Genomic DNA, 19,449 nt, shown 5'->3' on the forward strand with positions numbered 1-19,449 from the left:
ATAGTCAATGGACCAAACATTCAAAATCATTAGTATGGTCCTTTAAGTAAAGTTAAGTAAAAAAGTAAGGTCAAGTATGTGAGTTGGGAATGTCAGTAAAATTAAGAGCAAGTATGTGTGAGTAAGTAAAGGTATAAGTCAAATTATAAAGTGTAAGAAGTGATGTTATGTCCGACACCAAGAGAGCCAAGAAGAATGCTTCCAACTGGATAGGGGATTTTTTTGTATGCGGCGTGCTATGGCCTCCAGAAAAAAAAAAAAAACAACAAAAAAAAAACAAACAAACAAAAAACAACACAACAACACTTGACTGATGATGTGTGAACTGTTTAACTGCTTCATTCAGAATCACCAGGCTGGATCAGTTTGAATGATGCAGTGTTGACCTCTGGCGCCACACAAAGTGTTCTTAAGAGTCAGATGATGTATTTCATCTATCTGCTCTGTACACCAAGCACATCTCCAGCCCCATCTCCAGATAAACTTGTGATCATTTACAACATGAATAACTACATCACCAATCAATCGCTCAATTTTTTTTCTTTCATGAATGAAAAAAGAAAACAGAAACAAAGAGTAGAAACATGTTGTACAGTCAGACTGCTAACTGCCATAAAATCTTCACACTACAGACAAATTGTTTTGAGAAATTTAAATTGAAATGCATATGCATTGTATATTACATTCAAAAATCTAGTGACGGTGTAGCTTGATTCACCCCCATAACTTGTATGTATATCAGCAGATGGCACCCCTGTGACATTAAAGCAACCACCACGTTCTCTTGTTTGCATCGACACCCACAAAACATTTCAGAGCCATAGCCAGAGCCTCATTGATTTCTTTTTTTGAGATTTTTAAAATATGCTTTAAAATTTAGAGCAGTGCTACAGAGCCACCATCAGGACTATTTTATGGCATTGGTGGGTGTCTTTTGGCATATTAACAAAGCAACATGCCACAATTAGTGCTTTTTCATGCCTGGAAAGTTTCAGTAATTAAGGGAGAAAGTGAGTAGAAATAACATGAGTCGAAAGAAAGAAAAAACAAAGAAACAAATGGAAAACTTTATGGAAGTCATCAGGTTTAGTTGACATATTAGCTAATTAAACAAATTTTTATTTCACAGTACACAGAAGTAGCTCAACTGTCTACAGGAGCCTGCATCTCCACATCACTTGTTTATTAATATGTTTACGGGTGTATTCAGTTAGAGTGGCAGTTTGTTAGTTTTAACCTTCAGTGAAGGTGCTGCTGTCCCTGACACTAGCTTGATACCTGCAGATCACCATTGATACATAGTTATTGAATCATCAGTTTGTCATCATCAGATACTTCCTTCAAATGTAAGATCATCATTCATATGGTATCTTATATATGAATGCAATTCTCCATCGCACTGTAGTGAGGTTCTTACCGCATGTTTCAGAGTAATGAGCATATCCATATACTGTGAAGCTTGAATTCATCCTGCTGGCGGTGGACAGAACGTCCTCATCAGGCTCTCGTAGCTGAGGAAGGTGACGGCGTTGACAGGGAAGGCCCTCACACTGTTCAGCAGAAGGCCTTTAAAGAAGACCCTGATGCCTTCCTCTCTAACACTCACTCTCATGCAGTGGAGGACCCCTTGATACTCCCGGCCCCCAGCCCCTGACATCTGCAGCCGAGCTTTCACCACATCCATGGGCGTGGCGAAAGCCCAGGTCACCACACCCGCCAGTCCACCTGCCATCAATATCGCAAATGTACCTGTGGAGACAAAATAATGCTCACTAAGGAACACCATTGCAGTCGTTACAGGAAATTACAGACCATTGGGTCTGTAATTTTTTTAGAAAGTTTACTGAAAGGTGTCCTTTAAGTTGTGCAACCTTAAATCCACCTCAACAAACAATGAAATGCATGAGGCAGAAACCACTGAAATAAAAAAAAAAAAAAAAAAAAAAAAAAGACCATTGTTTGGATGTAATTAAAGGCAATTATTTTGCCTTTCCATAATACTAATAGGGCTTTGACCATAGGCAAGAGTTGACGTGGGAGTTGAGAAAGGAACTTGATACAAAACAGAATTAACATTTATCCAATATTTCAGTGTTCTTACTTATAACAAAGCAAATGTGAGCAGCTGGAACAAAGACTTATGAAAAATACTGACTCAAAAAAAAAAAATTAAACGTTAAAATGGCTAAAGCTAAAGCTAAAATGGGTTAGAATTAACCTCATTCCCAGGCCTTTTCCTCTGTACACAGTAAACAGCCTGGAAGAAAGTTGATCATTGTGGAAAAAGGGGGAGCTAATCAGACCCACACAACATCCTCTCATTGGTCTCTCCAGTTGGCCATCTGAAAGAGGACTGAGTATTGCCTCTGAGAGCTCCATATTTTGCTGACCAACTGTTATTCTGCAGGAAAGGTGGAAACAGACACTGAAAAATTCTCTCCATCCAGTAAACAAGTTAGTATTTGTAGTTTGTTGTTCATGCTTTTGCAATAATCTTTGCATCTTTTTATAAAAAACGATAATGTCTAAACATGTTAATGTCACAATATTAACATAGCTTGGACTATCCCTTCCTTTTTGGACTTCCCGTCAAAGAAATGGACATGGTAGCTTGCTAACCAGGTATTTTTTATGTTACATCAGTGAGTCAGGATAATTAAAGTTGCTCAAAAGCCAATTAAAGAACAGCCAGGGGCATAGTTAATGTGTGCCACTTTCTGTTACCAAAATAATGTTTTGGGCTGTAGCTGCAGGAGAATTCAGTGGATCCAGTCCCATTTAAGAGACAAAGGTGTTTGTACTGGCAGGAGCTTCAACTGGTATTGAAACTCCCGGAAACTTGGAGTATTTTTTAATAATTAACACATCAAGTGAAAAGCATGCTCTCCACGGACCTGGTTGTTTGCCACTCTCAGTCAGAGCCTGACAGGTGAGCTCATAAGGCAAAAAGTAGAGTCCATAGCAGGGTACATCCCTCAGGGCAAGTGCCAGGCCTCCTCTGAAAAGACCTCTGGGTCCCTCCTCCCTGCAGATGCTGGCTACACAGTGAATGGGTCCACGGTATCGACTGGTGTTGGTCTGACCCTGCAGTCGCACCTTCACCAGGTCAATGGGGGCAAGGACAAGAACCTAAAAGAAAAGCCTGTTGTGAATTATACAAATAAAGATCATTTCAGAACTGATTCCAACTGTTAATTGGGAATCAAAAGCCCCATGTAATGTAATTTATGTTCCCATAAAAGGCAGCAATCCCTCCAGCCTAGCCCCTGCAAAAGACTGCCTTATAGAAATCAAGTGCTGGAAATTTCAAAGTTTCCTACGTATGAATGAAACTATTTTATCTGGTCCTCAATTCCAAGAGACATGACCATATTAGCCCTTTACTGAGGTCAGTGTTGAGATTAGGGCTGGATATGAAGAATTGGTTCCAATTCTGAATCATCAAGAACCATGGATTTGTTTAGAAACATCAGTCTCAAATCTCTTAATGAAATTCTTTGGATTGAACTGCATCAAACATTTTACCTACTCAAGATTGATCTGTTTTTACTTATTGACAGCACCTGCTGCAAGAAACTAGCATTACACCGATGGTCTATGGCTGACCATAGCAAGTAGCAGATGATGAACCCTGATAATGAACCCTGTCAGTTTTGGTGAGTTCATGATGACCTCTAAAACTATCCATGAATCATGTTTTCCAGGGAATAAAAATTAACAACAAAATCAGTTTTGGTATCACCATCTCCTTTCTGCTAATGTCACGTAAAGACCAAAATGTCAAATTTTGTATCTTACATTGTATTGGGCTGAAGGCCATGAAACGTGCTGAGCATGCCCTCCAGAAAACAAACGCCGTCAATCTCAGTAATGTCACTGCCTTGCACCACATTTAGGTCAAAATGCCAAATGTGCACAAGATATCACCAAATGTAATTAGCGCATTGACATGATATTTGACTGCATTCATACTACTGTGAGGTGTGGAAGTTACGTATATAACATACATATAGAAGTTAATTCATATTTAAGTTGATTTACTAAAAATATATATTTACAATGTTTACTCAGTTAACTATTTACATGTTTATGTTTACAAAATTATTTACATATTTACATGTTTTAAAAACAGGTAAAATCATCTCCTGAATCTTCTTCACTGGTTTTAGTCACATTGACCTTAGTTTAGGCCCTTCTGTCAGTGTGGTTCTTGTGGAAAAACATGACCTGCAATGAACAACTAATTGACCCAGAGCAAACTAATAACTGACCGTCTTTCCGGTCTTTGTAACATATTCATGGAGTTCATAGAGTCCAGTGGTGGCGTGCTTTACACCGCTGCATCCGATGCTTTGCATTGCGCTTGGTGATGTAAGGCTTGGATGCAGCTGCTCGGCCATGGAAACCCATTCCATGAAGCTCTCTATGCACTGCTCTTGAGCTAATCTGAAGATCACATGAAGTTTGGAGGTCTGTAGCTATTGACTGTGCAGAAAGTTGGCGACCTCTGCGCACTATGCGCCTCAGCATCTGCTGACCCTGCTCTGTGATTTCACGTGGCCTACCACTTAGTGGCTGAGTTGCTGTCATTCCCAATCACTTCCACTTTGTTATAGTACCACTAACAGTTGATTGTGGAATATTTAGGCTGCATGACAGCATCAGCAAGCAGCAGAACAAACATCCAGAGGGCCTCTTTATTGTGGCTGGAGATTTTAACCACACTAATTTAAAGACTGTGCTCCCCAGATTCTATAAGAACGTGGACATTAAAACAAGGAAGGGCAGAACACTAGACGAGGCCTACACCAACATTCCTGGAGCCTACAAAGCTCGCCCCTCCCCCCACCTCTTTCCCTGTTCCTGACACCAGCTTACAGATCCCTCATCTGCAGGTCTAAGCCACAGTACAAGCCAGTGCAGTGCTGGACTGAGGCTGCCATACTATCCTTGCAGGACTGTTTTAAGGACACCATAGACAGATAGTTAGATTTACTTTATTGATCCCAAACTGGGAAATTCTTATGTGGGAGCTCTTTGAGGACCCAGACATAGAGCTCCACACCTCCTCTGTGCTGTCGTACATCAGTTTCTGTATGGACAATGTAACGACAAGGAAGCAGGTGAAAATATTCCCCAACCAAAAACCCTGGTTTTCAGAGCACTACTTCAAGCCAGGGACTCAGCACTGAGGTCAGGAGACAGGGAAGCCTACAGGAGGGCAAGAACAGACCTGAACAGAGGCACCAAGGCTGCTAAAGCAAAGTACAGAAAGCAGACACAACACCCCCTCCCCCACCGACTCCTCTCTCCCAGACCGGCTTAACACCATTTTCTCCCACTTTGAAGAGAACAGCAGGCAGGCAGAGGACACAAAGCTGACACCATCAGAGCATGACCAGCCCCTCATCATCCAACAACACCAGGTACTCTAGGTCCTGCGTGGCATTAACACCAGCAAAGCACCAGGACCGGATGGAGTACCAGGAAGGGTGCTGAAATCATGCGCTCATCAGCTTGCTGCAGTATTCATTAACATCTTTAACCGCTCACTGCAGCAGGCCACAGTCCCCACTTGCCTGAAAACCGCCACCATAATCCCCATGCCCAAATCCGACGCCAGTGATCATGAAATGTATGGAAAGACTGGTGTTACAGCACATCAAGGCCCATATCCCACCTGGCCTTGACCAACACCAGTTCACCTACAGGTCCAACAGATCCACAGACGACACCATTTCCATCGCCCTCCACACCGCTCTCAGCCACCTGGAAAACCCCAAAACATACATCATACAATGACTCCAGCTCGGCATTTAACTTCATCAGCCCCAGTCGACTGATCAACAAACTACAGACACTGCGACTTGGAACCCCCCTCTGTCTGTGGATCAAGGACTTCCTGACTAACAGACCCCAGCATGTCAGGATAGGCACCTCCACATCCTCCACCATCATCCTCAATACTGGTGTCCCTCAGGGCTGTGTCCTGAGTCCAGTCTTGTTCACACTGTACACTCACGACTGTGTCACCGCCCACGGCTCCAACACCCTCATCAAATTCGCGGATGACACAACCGTTGTTGGACTGATCAGCAACAACGACGAGGCACCATACAGGGAGGAGGTCCAGGCGCTGGCAGGCTGCTGCAGTGACAACCACCTCAATCTCAACACCAGGAAGACAAAGGAAATCTCACTGCACTCAGGCCTGAGCATCAATGGGGAGGAGGTGGAGCATGTCACAAACTTCAAGTTTCTCGGACAGCACATCTCAGTGGCTAAATAACACCACTCACATTATCAAAAAGGCCCAGCAGTGACTCTTTTTTCTGAGAATGCTGAGGAGGAATAAACTCCCTCCACCTCTGCTGAGGAACCTCTACCACTGCACCATTGTAAGAAAGTCTATTGGAGCAACCAATCAGAAGACTCGACTGCATCACGTGATCAAAGAGAATTCCTGAATCTGCGGGACTTTAAGTTTCTCTTTCCTGCCGTCGAGAGAGTGGTGCGGTCATATTAATATTCTTAAGCTGTTTTGGTTATGTGAAATTGGTGTTCGTGCGTCCATGAGGATAGAACCACATACACCTACACATACCAACTGACTTTCACCTACACCTGTAACCTGGCAACCACTGTATCTGCACCCATGGTACTATAAGGTGCTTTGGATGGAGCCACTCACTAAATGATGGCTGTTATATACCTGTACGAGGCCTGAGAAGCATCCAGCAGTGAAAACTTGTACAGAGGAGGCAGATTTGCCTTGGCTGCGGTCAGTTCGCTCAGACTGAGAGAGATAATCCAAAGCATTGCTGTAGGAACCAAAGACAATGGAGTTGATGATGCCGGTCGTGAGGACAGGAAATGCCATGCCCTTGAAGAATCCATGTACCTGCAGCAACATATACAATGAGTGGAAAAATTAACACAAATTATGTATTATCATAACAAGCCCATTTTAAGCTAATGGCACTCATGCTGCAATAGAGATGCAATATATATATAATATATATTATAATATATAACTTGAAAAACATGCATCCAAGTAAAACCTACCCCTTCATGAGAGTATGTTTGTGCCACACAGTGAAATAACCCTTTGTATATAGACTGGGCTTGCAGACGCACCTAGAGATGAAATATATGATTCATGAGATGTAAGGGAAAAACTGATGTTATGTCTTAGTGATGATTACAGGTTTCACAGGGTCACCCAACCTTCACAGTGTCTATCGGATGTCCGACAGCTAATCCCAGTGCACCTAGGGCAACAGACAAGAACAGAGCACTTGAGAGATATCCAAATATCTTATCAATATATGATAATAGTAATAACAATAATATAATAATAATTCATATTTAATGTAGTCACAAACACAAGATGTGTTAATAGTACCTGAAATGCTTCCAGCTACGAATTCCAAAAAAGGCATGACTTATAGGGTTTCACAGCCTGGAAAGACAGAGCGAGGTATTCTGAATGGTGAGGCGAACCTGACCCTGTTGGCCACATTGTGTAAGTTTACAACCACTACGCCAGGACAGTTAATATATGACTGCCAGAGAGGAAGATAATGGATAAGGAAAGAATCCTGAAAGCAGAACTGACAATTATGCAGAAGTGTTACATGAAAAAGTGTTTATTCAATTTCATGAAACACATCAGTGTCAATCAAAGTGTTGTAAAGACACACTTATCAACTGCTGGCAAACCTGCATAACAAGACACGGTGCAATCATGCCATTTCCTTTTTTCTAATCTCAGTGTGTCTCAAATATGGAGAGCCTCATATAGTGCCATGCAATACCAAGACAAGCTCTCTGAAGTGGGAACAAACACATAAAGACAGCACTAAGGGACAACTGGGTGAAACCCACTTAAAAATGGTTTTATATGGTTTGACACTTGCAAGTTAGAAGCCTCCAACAGGACGGATTGTCCTGCTCACATTTTAGGATTATGATTAATTTAAAAATGTGTCTGGATTCAGGTGGAATCTGGCTTATTAGAAAGTCAATTCTTTCATCTGACTGGTATTTTATCTGAAATTTTATTGGCAACATTTGCTGAGCAGCAATAGGTGGAAAATGTTCAGTAAGAAAAACTGGCCTACCTTTTCGAAGTGTCACCTCATCACTGGAACATGAATAATGATAAATATAAACTTGCCGCTCCTGCACAGTGCAAACTCTCTGGCACTGATCTTTGTCTTACTTCACCTCAGATCTCAGCGACTCGCTGTGAGCAGTGTCAGGTCAGCAAAGGCAAGAAAATAGCATTTCCTGTTTGACAATGCTCTTATTTTCAAAATAAACATCACCAGAAACACATTTTAAAAATATTTTAGACAACACTTTATTTTAGGGCACACTTGGCCATTAATTAGGTATCTATTTAGGCATCATTGTATTCAGGATTAATGGCTCTTAATAATTCTGCTCCAATGGCCAAAAAAGTTAGATTTTATCACTGATTTTGTCTTTGTTTTTTGATTTTAACTTGTTTTATTTTGTTCGAGTGTCTTTCTTTTTATTGTAGTTGTGCAATCTGATTTAATTTTAATGTCCAAATTTGTCTTAATTTGTCTTAATTTTATTTTTTTTTATGTTTCATCTGTCATTGTGCAGCACTTTGGGCAACGCTTCACTGTAGTTAAATGCAATGCAAATAATCTGACTTGACTTGACAACCTGTTTATCAGTGTATTAGTAAATTATTAGTTCTGTAAAAGTCATTATTTTCTACTTATAAGCATCTCATTTCACATGCCTTATTCTATGCACTACAAAGAATTTTTTTTCTCAATAAGCGTGTAATTAATGCTTACTAATGGATAACAAGTAACTATGGGAACAACTAATTTGGGCATTTGAAATGTTTACCTAACATTTCTTATTTTGACAGGACAGGCCTGAGGACAATTGCTGACAAAAACAAATCCACCAAAATAAAGTAACAAAATAAATAAAATGGATCAATACAAAGAATATTAGAAGTTTTTTTTTTTTTTTTTTTTTTTTTTTTTGCATAGTCTATAAGAGCAATAAAAATCAAATGTACTAAAATATATCTATAGAACATGTACACAACCTTTGCATACTTTGTATGTATAATGAAATATGTCTGCAAAGTATCTATAGATATTGTATATGTATAATTTAAGTCTGATTTCCATGTGGCACTGATGTATGATGGAACCTGTGCATATGTCCATAAAAGTGTTGCTGAGTAAGCGCTAACACTCAATCAGTTTTTTTCTGCAGTGGTTTTATTTTGAAAGCGAAATGGCTTGACTTCCGCCCCTGTTGCTGTCCCGTGTTCTGCCTCAGCTGAGCCGAGGGAGCTCTGCTCCAACTGCAGCTACACAAACACGGACTCCGCTGTAGGAAGTCAAGGTACCGTTCACACTTGGAGCCGTTTCCTCCTCACTGACTCGGGAGCTTACCTGGAGCAGCAGCGGCGGGCAGCGGGGCGGCAGGCACTGAGCACGGAGCACGGAGCACGGAGCACGGAGCACGGAGCACGGAGCACGGAGCACGGAGCGGACCTCCTCTCAGGAAAGTGATGCGCTGAGCGGACACGCATTTGAATTAGAGCTCGTTGGCTCATGCTGCTCGCTAGCGCCCCCTGCTGTGTGCTCTGGCTGAGGACCACTGCAGGAGCAACAGCGCGGACCTGTTCCAAAAATAGGTCTTCTATTTAAAAAATAGTGCTGATTGAGCGGACTGGGTGTTCGCTGAAAAAAGAGGGAAGAGTCGTCATTATTCATGGTGTAAAAAGTATTCAAAAGTCAGAGGCTACTTGAGTAAAAGTAAATATTTCATTCATATTAAATATTTAAAGTGCTGGAATCGGAAATACTTTATTGATTCCCAAGGGGAAGTCGGGTCGGTTGCAGTTGCTCAATTTTTCAAGAGAAGAAATATGAGAAATAGAAAAAGACATAAGAAATATAAACGTGTGCCTTACAAATGTGTAAAAAAAGTATGTGCATTATGTCTAAATAAATATATGTTCTTAAGTATCAAAAGTAATTTTGTCAGTAAACACAAATTTAGATAGAGTATATATTTAAAAAAATATAACGCCTTTTCTCAAGTTGTCTCAAACTGTAAGGAGTGTATAAAATGTTATCAAGATGTCCTGCATTCCTTAATTCTTTTTTACTTTGTGCATCTTTTAACAAACATATTCAATGCCAGAATCAAGATCCATTTAGTTATATCTGTTTAATAAATACACATTGGCCTACAATCTGTATCTGAACGGTGAGTTTCTACTTACTGTATCTATCTATCTATTATTTAATCGCTTCAGCTCAGACATTGTCTTTCAGAGACTGTAGTGGGCTCAAAGCTAGTGTGAAACTAGATGACTTGAGGAATCCACAGATTGATTGATTGAGCATGTCTAGGGTGCTGGCAAGCGGGCTAAATACTGCTTCAAAGTTGGGCTACATTTTGGCAAGGGAAAAACTAGCATGGCTATTTCCAGTGAGGTCCCTTGACCTCCAGATGTGTGAATGAAAATGGATTCTCTGGGCAGCCACGGCTCTCCCCTTTGCAGACATGCCCACCTTCTGCTAATCCCATGCAGTTCGGGCCACAAACCCTGCAGTCCACATGTGTTCTTGTGGCCTGTTGTAAAATGGTGTGTTTGTGCAGACTGGGGCCTAAACAGTCTTGGAGCTGCATCAGTTGGCTTTGACTGGAAAGCTGAGACTCTTGTGGATTCAATGAGCCACATTTGATTCATGTGTGATGATGCTGGCCCCCATAGCAGCCATTTCACTGCAGTCAGAGCATTTTTTCAATCTGGACGTCACTGTATAAAATGACCTATAAGTGACCTCTAGGATCATCAGTGCACAGGGGTACAATTAGGTCCATCACTAAAATTATGTATGAGAAATTTAGATGAAACATTGAATAACATCCATCTGTGCATCCAAACAATAATATAATCCACTATACAGAGCCATGACAAACAGTAGGTCCAGCATTAGTTCATGTCCATTGTAAATAATAACTGTCTCATGTATATTGTAACATCTGGTACATTTTAAGTCCCCCTTGATTTTCAATCCAATAAGTGTGTGGGTGAGCCTGGTCTCACAGTCCACTTCTAACGGTGGGCAACAGGAGAAAAGCCGGCACTGAACTCTCTTCTCCTCAGATCTATGCAAATGATGTCCGGCCAATGGAGGATGCATAGCTAATGAAAGTCAGTCAAACTATCAGATCAAGCACTGCAGATAAAATGTGTGCCAAGAAGCAGCAACAGAGGCAAATTACAGTAAATATTTCAATTAAACAACAGGTTAATCAATAAATCGTTTCTCAAAATTTCAGAGAATTATTATGTTAATGTAATTTTACTAAAGAGGTAGTGATTATGAGAAACCTTCATGTCAACTGGGGTGAGAAGTCCTGTAGAAAACACCTTAAAATTGACAGTTTTAATCTTTCTCTGGTAGTGAAAGCAGCAACAAGAATTACTAATTCTACCAATACACAGAAAAATCTAACTTCTAGTAACATAATTTATAAATCCGACTATGATTATTGCCTTCTCTAATCGCAATATGATCCTAATGGCAAGGAAAATAACTAACAGACAAAATCCTACACATGGCAAAGGTCTTTAATTTTTGAGGATTTTAAAGTTTATTAAGCGGGATGTCAGCTCTATACAGAAAAATTACATAGTATAACTAAGGAATTCACACACAAAGTCAGACAAAAGTAGAAAGTTATCATTTCCCTGGATAAATGAGAGTATTTGAAAACTGATGAAAGAACAAGACCTGCTCTAAAACTGTCTGTGAAATCTTAACCCATTATAGAGCAGCATTTACAACACTAAGGAACAAAAGGGGGAATGGGGAAATGATTTGGAATCAAATAAAGAAGACAACAGGGCAAAATATTATTAGGCCAATTCAACTGAGTATCAATGGCAATCTCTCAAGTTCAAGCTCAGGTTTATTTAAAGCCCAGTATCACTGCAGACAATACTGTAATATTGAACGTGGCAAAATATGGTTGCATAAAGCTTCCCCATGCAATGAGTGGTGTCACCTTCTGGTAAACAACTCCAGCATAATATCAGAAAACTGTCTGCATGTTCCTCAGTAACAGATCATATGATGGACCTGATGTATGTGTTTCTGGGGAAAGGTTACAGGGTTGTTTTAACTCTGAGTTACTGTCATTTCTAAATGCCTAATGTACTTCACTTTTACAATGTCTTTGTAGTCTTAGGCTGCCCTGTAACAGACAGAGGGACTACTAGTGGAAAGTAGCATACTTGCTAAATTGGGTGCATTTACAGTTTGTTAAATGTTCATTAATGTGCACAGTCCTTTTATGAATATATAAAGGTGAAATTTGACGAGGAGAGGCAGAAGTCAGAATGGGGAAAAATTTAAGTTACAAAATACATAGAGGAGGAGGAGGGAACGAACATGGAAGAAAAAATGAGGAAAAAGGGGTGGGTGGGAAGGAAATTTATAGGGGAAAGGAGTGCAGGGGAATGAGGGCTAGTTTTTCATAGACTGAATGCTTGCTGTACCAGATTGTCATTTTTCTGTTGGAAGCTGAATGCTACTGTTTAGCACACTGAACATTATTCAGATAGAGGTTCACGGTCCAGGGTTGTACAGCAAAAGAGAACTCACTTCTACATGTAACTTGTAGAAAAAACTATTAACACTTTTAGTTTTACTGTACTGTAATATTTTAAATATTTTGCAATAAACCTGTCACTATATACTTTAATAAATCCAAAAATGAGGAATCTGTAATATTACATTCCAAAGTGCTAGTGTTTTTTCAATGTAGTTTATTTATCTCTGAAACCTGGTTAATCTTACCGATTTCATGGTGTTTACAAGAAACCAAGGCTCACTCATAGCCTCAGTTTCTTGTAGACAGGTGTGTAGGAAGATCTGTCCAAGAGAGAAGATTCCCACACACTGTCTGAACACTTGAAGTAAGCTTTATTAAGAACACAATGGTCCAGCACTTAGTCCTGCATCAGGTGAAGTTTATTGCAAGTGTTAAGACAGTGTGCAGGAATCTTCTCTTCTCTTGGTAATATCAAGCATGCTAAAACTATCATTTTAAAACAACTGTGTTTGAATGAATTGGAAACATCTCAAAGCAAGTTGTTTTAGCACAGAGAACTGTCTTTACTGCAAGATCATGATAACAGACTGAATAAACTGTTGATGGTCATATTGACAGCATACCACCAGAACTACATAACTAAATCTGGCCACTGATATCTGTATCTGTAGAATATATCACAGACATGAAAAACATCTATTTTTTTAATAAATTATTTTAGCCACTGAAGCAAGCATAGCCTCCACTTTCTCACTTCAATTGAGAAAATGGAGACGATGCTTGTGTGGGTTTTCAGGGATGCTGAAGAGGTAAATCTTGGTCCCATGTTGCTGTAACCTTCTATTCCAGAGATATAAAAAATGATATGGGCCATTATCTAAGACACAGTCAACATAAAAAGACAGGACTGGTGCAGTCTGTGTGGACACCACACACACGTGAGCTGCAGCAGTTCAGCGAGGCAGCCTGCATCTCTAACCACAACACTGACTACAAAGGGTTTGGACTTCCCCCTGACTGATGCAGTACACTGTGTCTAGTTTGTTGTCCTGGTACTGTTTGATTATTCAGCTCAACCAGCCACTCTGCAGCTTCACCTGCTGCTACTTTCACCAGTACACTTATGCCCTCTGACATCTCTACGTCTGCTGAACTGTCTCTTACACACGTTACAACTGAACGGATGGTCTTTTGCGTGGACTCTCATGTGTTTCTTTATGACACTTTTCTGTGTAAAACCTTTACCGCAAACTGAGCAGCTAAATGGTTTCTCTCCTGTGTGAACTCTCATGTGAATACTTACGTTACTTTTAAAGGCAAAACTTTTACCACAGACAGAACAGCTGAATGGTTTCTCTCCTGTGTGAACTCTCATGTGAATGTTAACGTTACTTTTAAATGTGAAACCTTTCCCACAGACTGAGCAGCTAAATGGTTTCTCTCCCGTGTGGACTCTCATGTGAATGTTTAAGGCACTTTTCTGTGTAAAACTTGTACCACAGAGTGAGCAGCTAAACGGCTTCTCTCCTGTGTGGACTCTCATATGAATGTTTATAGAACTTTTCTGTGTAAAATTTGCACCACAGAGTGAGCAGCTAAATGGTTTCTCACCTGTGTGGATTCTCATGTGACTGTTTAAGTGCCCTTTCTGCATAAAACCTTTACCACAGACCAGACAGCTAAATGGTTTTTCTCCTGTGTGGATTCTCATGTGTTTGTCCAAATTGCCTTTAAATGTGAAACATTTACCACAGAGTGAGCAGCTAAATTGTTTCTCTCCTGTGTGGATTCTCATGTGACTGTCTAAGGCACTTTTCTGTGTAAAACTTGTACCGCACTGTGAGCAGCTAAATGGTTTCTCTCCTGTGTGGACTCTTGTGTGAATGTTTAAGGCATTTTTATGTGTAAAAGTAATACCACAGAGTGAGCAGCTAAACGGTTTCTCTCCTGTGTGTACCCTCATATGAACGTTTAAGGAACTTTTCTGTCTAAAATGTGTACCACAGAGTGAGCAGCTGAATGGTTTTTCTCCTGTGTGGATTCTCATGTGACTGTTTAATGCACTTTTCTGTCTAAAATGTGTACCACAGAGTGAGCAGCTAAATGGTTTCTCCTTTGTGTGGACCCTCATGTGTGTGTTTAAGCTACTTTTACATCTGAAACCTTTACCACAGACTGAACAGCTAAATGGTTTCTCTCCTGTGTGGATTCTCATGTGACTGTTTAAGTCACTTTTCCTTGTAGAACTTTTGCCACAGACTGAGCAACAATTTGGTTTCTCTCTCTTGTGCATCATGATGTGTGTGTTTAAATGTTCTTTTTGTTCAAAGCTTGTACCACACACATCGCAAGTACATTGATTCTCTCCTGTGCTCTTGCTCACAAAGCAGGAGGACGGTTTCTCTCCATCAGCATCTGTTTCCATCTGTTTAGTTGAGCCGCTCACTAAAGGCTCCACCTCTCCTTTCCCCTCAGGCTGGCTTTGATGAAGCTGTAAGGACTGGACTTTCTCTTCATCATCCTCACTCTTCACAGTGACAGGAAAGAATTGGAACTGGGTGACATCGTGAAGCTGCTCTCCCTCCTGATTGGTCCACAGTTCCTCCTGCTCCTCTTTAATGTGTGGGGGCTCTGGCTCCTCCTGGTCCAGACTGGAGGTCAGCTCCTGCTGCTCAGGGAGATCCTCTTCTTTAACCACCAGCAGCTGCTGAGGCATCACTGAAACACACACATACACATATTAAGGGAAACCATGCTTGGACATTTACCTTAGCCAATCATCATTTCTTCATCATGTCTGTGAGATCCATGATGCTGTCTTTGCAGTATGACGAAAACCACATCTGGAAGTACAAAGTCATTTGTCTCCCAAAAAAATGGCAGTGACAATGCCACTAAGAACACACAGGCTTTCTGAACATGGTCCACTGTCTGTCTAAACTAAGACTGCACATCATTTTAACTGATCAGTGGCCTGTAGCAAATGTCAAAATCAAATTTTCAAGGCCAATGATTCTCAAGGGAAACAAGTTTAAACTTAAGATCTGGCCCCTACGCACACACTCCACAAATCCTTAAGATTCGACACACTTCTCAGTGGAACTGATACATTCTATCATCTGACCCCTCACTCAGCTGGTTTTGTGCTACCAAAATTTATCACTGCTCCTTGTATCACAGCAACAATACATTTTAAGCATTAACTTTTTCTTGTCAGTTCCCATACGCAATAGTAATTTCTAAATACATTATGTAAATGATCTTGTTTTTGTTTTGTTTTTTTGTTTGTTTCTTGTTGTACACTTTATTACCCTTGGCTGTTGATTTGAAATAATATTTTGGCTATAGCCTTTTTAGTTTCAGTTTCTATAGCCTCTAAAGTTGGAGTAAGCTGATAATACCATCAAATAATACCATGCATACATTTAAGCATGAACACTTAAGTGAGGAACGTCTCTAATTCACATTCCATGAAATTTCTCTTTTTTCTCGTCTTACTGATGTTGAGGTGGTAGTTTTTTGATCATGCAGAGAGGGGAATCTCAGGTGCAGGGCGCATTTAAATATTGCACGTTGATTAGGATGTTCAAATGTGCTTGGATTCATGCCTACGCACAGATTCATACATCAGGGCTGCATTCCAAATCGCATACTTCTACTTTTTACTTTTAGTATGTGCTGCAGCTGCCCTTACAAAGTATGTAGTGTAGTATGCAGTATGCATGGGTATGCATACTATTGGGACACACTACATATGTCATCCCTGAACTGCGACCCTCTTGCTTACTTCCGCCGCCATCCGTGGTGCCACATTTGCGATATGTGTGTTGTGTTGTCCTCCATGTTTACATCTCAGTCAGTGCAACATAACATCTGTTGCACAAAGGATTGTGGGTCAGAATGGCCAGAGAAGCATGCTGACATGCATACTGCAAAATCTGACCAGGTGTAGTAGAACATCCTCGTACTCTTGGCATACTGCATCTGACACACTATGTATTGGGACATACTAATTCTTTTTCTTGCATACTAAATAGTATGGTAGTATGAGTACTGGAACGCATGGCTGGATGTTTTCAAAATAGTCTTTGTACATGAGGCCCCTGGTGTTTTGTGCCATCTACTGGAATTGATTTTAGTTGATTTTTGTTGTTGTTTAGTTGTTCTAACTTGGTGTCTTGTTTTTATTATTACTGATCAGTATTGTTATTTTATTTTATAGGAAATCTATATTTGCTGAACTCTAAGCTGAGCAAACTGCTGTGCTTTAAGTTCTGTCTCTAAGGGAGAGACTGGAATATGTTGCACACAGCCTGCCAATAAATTTACCCACCTGGCTTTGCTAAACTCTCCTCAGAGCTAATCTTAGATTAAATTAATTAGTGGTGGCGCAACTAAGGCTAGGGGCCATTTGATAGGTGTGTATTTATTATGTTTGCACCAGTGGGTGGCACTATGACTTTTGAGTGGACTGAGTGGGATTAATGCTGGGATGATGGGAGCTCACACACTTTTCACCTGACAAGCGCTTTTAGAACATGAATAATCAAGGCTTTGCCTTTTTGATTTAAAAAGATCTATTTCTTACTACTCACACTCATCCTCACTCTTCACAGTGACAGGAAAGAATTGGAACTGGGTGACATCATGAAGCTGCTCTCCCTCCTGATTGGTCCACAGTTCCTCCTGCTCCTCTTTAATGTGTGGGGGCTCTGGCTCCTCCTGGTCCAGACTGGAGATCAGCTCCTGCTGCTCAGGGAGATCCTCTTCTTTAACCACCAGCAGCTGCTGAGGCATCACTGAAACACACACATACACATATTAAGAAAGACCATGCCAGAGGTCTTGCCAGAAGTGTTGGAGGAGAGAGGGATTACAGTGTGTCTCATTCACTAATATGTAGACTGAAAAGTTTTTACTTTGTGCACAGAATAAGTGCCCATGCAGTCAGTTTTGTTCATACCAGTGTGTGTAAACGATAATCTTTAATATTACAAAATAAATTGTGTATTATTATCATTATTTTAGTAATATTTTATTAGTAGTAGTAATAGTATCAGCTGTAGTAGTGGCAGGAGTATTCATGTTTTTAAATGTATATTTAGACTTGTGGTTCTAATACAGTTTACATGCGATAAAGTTGGACTATCACATTTTCTGAGAGTCTGGGATCTTTATGATTCATGCGTATGCATGGTCTGAGCCACTTCTAAATTTGTTCACAAATTCAGGGGACAACATTTTGATGAATACCAGATTTTTACTTAAAATGTTCATGGACATGGTTAAAGCACAGATTTGTGCATACACACTGTTGAAGGCCCGATGACAGCTGGCTTCACACTGCAAATCCGAGCACAAAAGTCCCTCCCTGTCCACCTGGCTGTGGTACCACATTCCAGTAGTTTTCACCTCACTACTTAGCACCTTTTGTTTGTATTAATTTGCGCATTTCAATTCTTTGCACTATTTGTACTTAAAATGTGCGTTTCAATTATTTTGCACCTTGTTAGACCAACAGGACACAGAAGCATGAGTCAGCTTTACAGAAAAAATGTGGTGAATCCTCAGCTGTGCAGAGGATTGTGGGTCAGATTTCCATGATTTTTTTTTTTTTTTTTTTTTTTTTTTTTATCATTTCATAACTTTTCCTGGAATTTCACAACCATAGGATCCCTGACACTTAATTGTAAGACAAAATATACCCATACCAGGACAATCATCCATGCTGGTTTCTTGTTCTGGAGTTTCAGAAGGGCCAGGTTGATCTGGTGGGATGTTAACCATGTCATCTCTCCTCCTTTTCCTATGATTCCTAAATTAAAAATAAAGAAATGTACAGCACTGACTCCGCCTTTTTTACAGTTACAGTGAGCAGTATTTCAAAGCCAGCAGATGTAAACACCAAAACATAAAATTTCATGACAATGGAAGAGAGGAAAACAAATAATAAAGAGTGGGCAAAGCTATTTATTCATACCTTTCCATCTTTGCCTCGGGTTTCTGGCTTTGTTTTGTGTATACAAACACAGAAGGCACAAAATCAGGACTACGCCAGTCCAACGATGCTTCACCTGCAAATAAAACTGTTTACTAGCCAAATCTGACACCAGCTAATGCTGTCTATCAAACTGCATTAAATCGTGGGTCTACACTTTACAGACTAGTGTTTATGCAAACCACGCTCTCTAGTGAAATCACAGAGTAGACACATAACCTTACCTGATATAAAATGGGCACCGCAGATGCGAGCATTTTTGATCGTGGTCTCAGTCCAGTCTACACGCTTGATAGCTTGAAGCCACAGCCGCCTTCGGTTGCTTTGAAATGGTCTCGATCCGGTAGGTATCCTGTAGAACTTGAGTCCGCCTTTAGAATACCGATTTCGACAACCATTCACACAACAACCCGACATTTGGGTGCTGTTGACGGTATTATTTAACGCTTTTAACTTGTCCGGCCGGGGTAAAATAGTACTTCCGTTACCAAACTGCGCACGCAGCTTTTCGATGACGTAGGCTGTAAACGGGTCGATCAAGGGGCAAGAGTCCTATTACATTATACAAACTGTAATCAGCATGCAGACTAGGAGAAGTCGGTTGACCACCAATGAGAGACATACAGAGAAAATACAGAAATACGTCTCTATGCTGTTCTGTCCTGCTGACATACAGACACGCCGGACACATTATCACTTCACTTTTTCAGTTCTCCTGTGCTTTAGATTTAAATGTAACTAAGAAATAGGGGCCGTTGATGGAGAGTAGAGACAGGAACAAGTATCTAACATTAACTTTACACATTTAGATA

General features: G+C 40.5%; 2 protein-coding genes across 3 annotated transcripts; both read right to left on the bottom strand.

Moving 5' to 3' along the window:
- Window positions 1-829: 829 nt before the first annotated feature.
- On the bottom strand, window positions 830-9,489 carry slc25a45 (solute carrier family 25 member 45). Of its 2 annotated transcripts, none has more exons than XM_030056010.1 (7): window positions 9,456-9,489; window positions 7,406-7,462; window positions 7,228-7,271; window positions 7,066-7,137; window positions 6,713-6,901; window positions 2,895-3,129; window positions 830-1,749 (listed from the first exon to the last, which is right to left on the bottom strand). In XM_030056010.1, the coding sequence occupies exons 2-7, from the start codon at window positions 7,440-7,442 to the stop codon at window positions 1,466-1,468; spliced, it is 861 nt and encodes a 286-aa protein (XP_029911870.1). In that variant the 5' UTR covers window positions 7,443-7,462; window positions 9,456-9,489; the 3' UTR covers window positions 830-1,465. The 2 variants fall into 2 exon arrangements, with proteins under 2 accessions (XP_029911870.1, XP_029911869.1); XM_030056009.1 differs by lacking the exon at window positions 9,456-9,489 and adding an exon at window positions 8,124-8,249.
- Window positions 9,490-11,668: 2,179 nt separating this feature from the next.
- On the bottom strand, window positions 11,669-19,395 carry LOC115362119 (oocyte zinc finger protein XlCOF6-like). The gene is made up of 5 exons (XM_030055916.1): window positions 18,862-19,395; window positions 18,620-18,713; window positions 18,351-18,454; window positions 17,235-17,438; window positions 11,669-15,357 (listed from the first exon to the last, which is right to left on the bottom strand). The coding sequence occupies exons 1-5, from the start codon at window positions 19,052-19,054 to the stop codon at window positions 13,733-13,735; spliced, it is 2,220 nt and encodes a 739-aa protein (XP_029911776.1). The 5' UTR covers window positions 19,055-19,395; the 3' UTR covers window positions 11,669-13,732.
- Window positions 19,396-19,449: the final 54 nt, after the last annotated feature.

Source organism: Myripristis murdjan, chromosome 7 (assembly GCF_902150065.1).
Source record: "Myripristis murdjan chromosome 7, fMyrMur1.1, whole genome shotgun sequence".
NCBI lineage: Eukaryota > Metazoa > Chordata > Actinopteri > Holocentriformes > Holocentridae > Myripristis > Myripristis murdjan.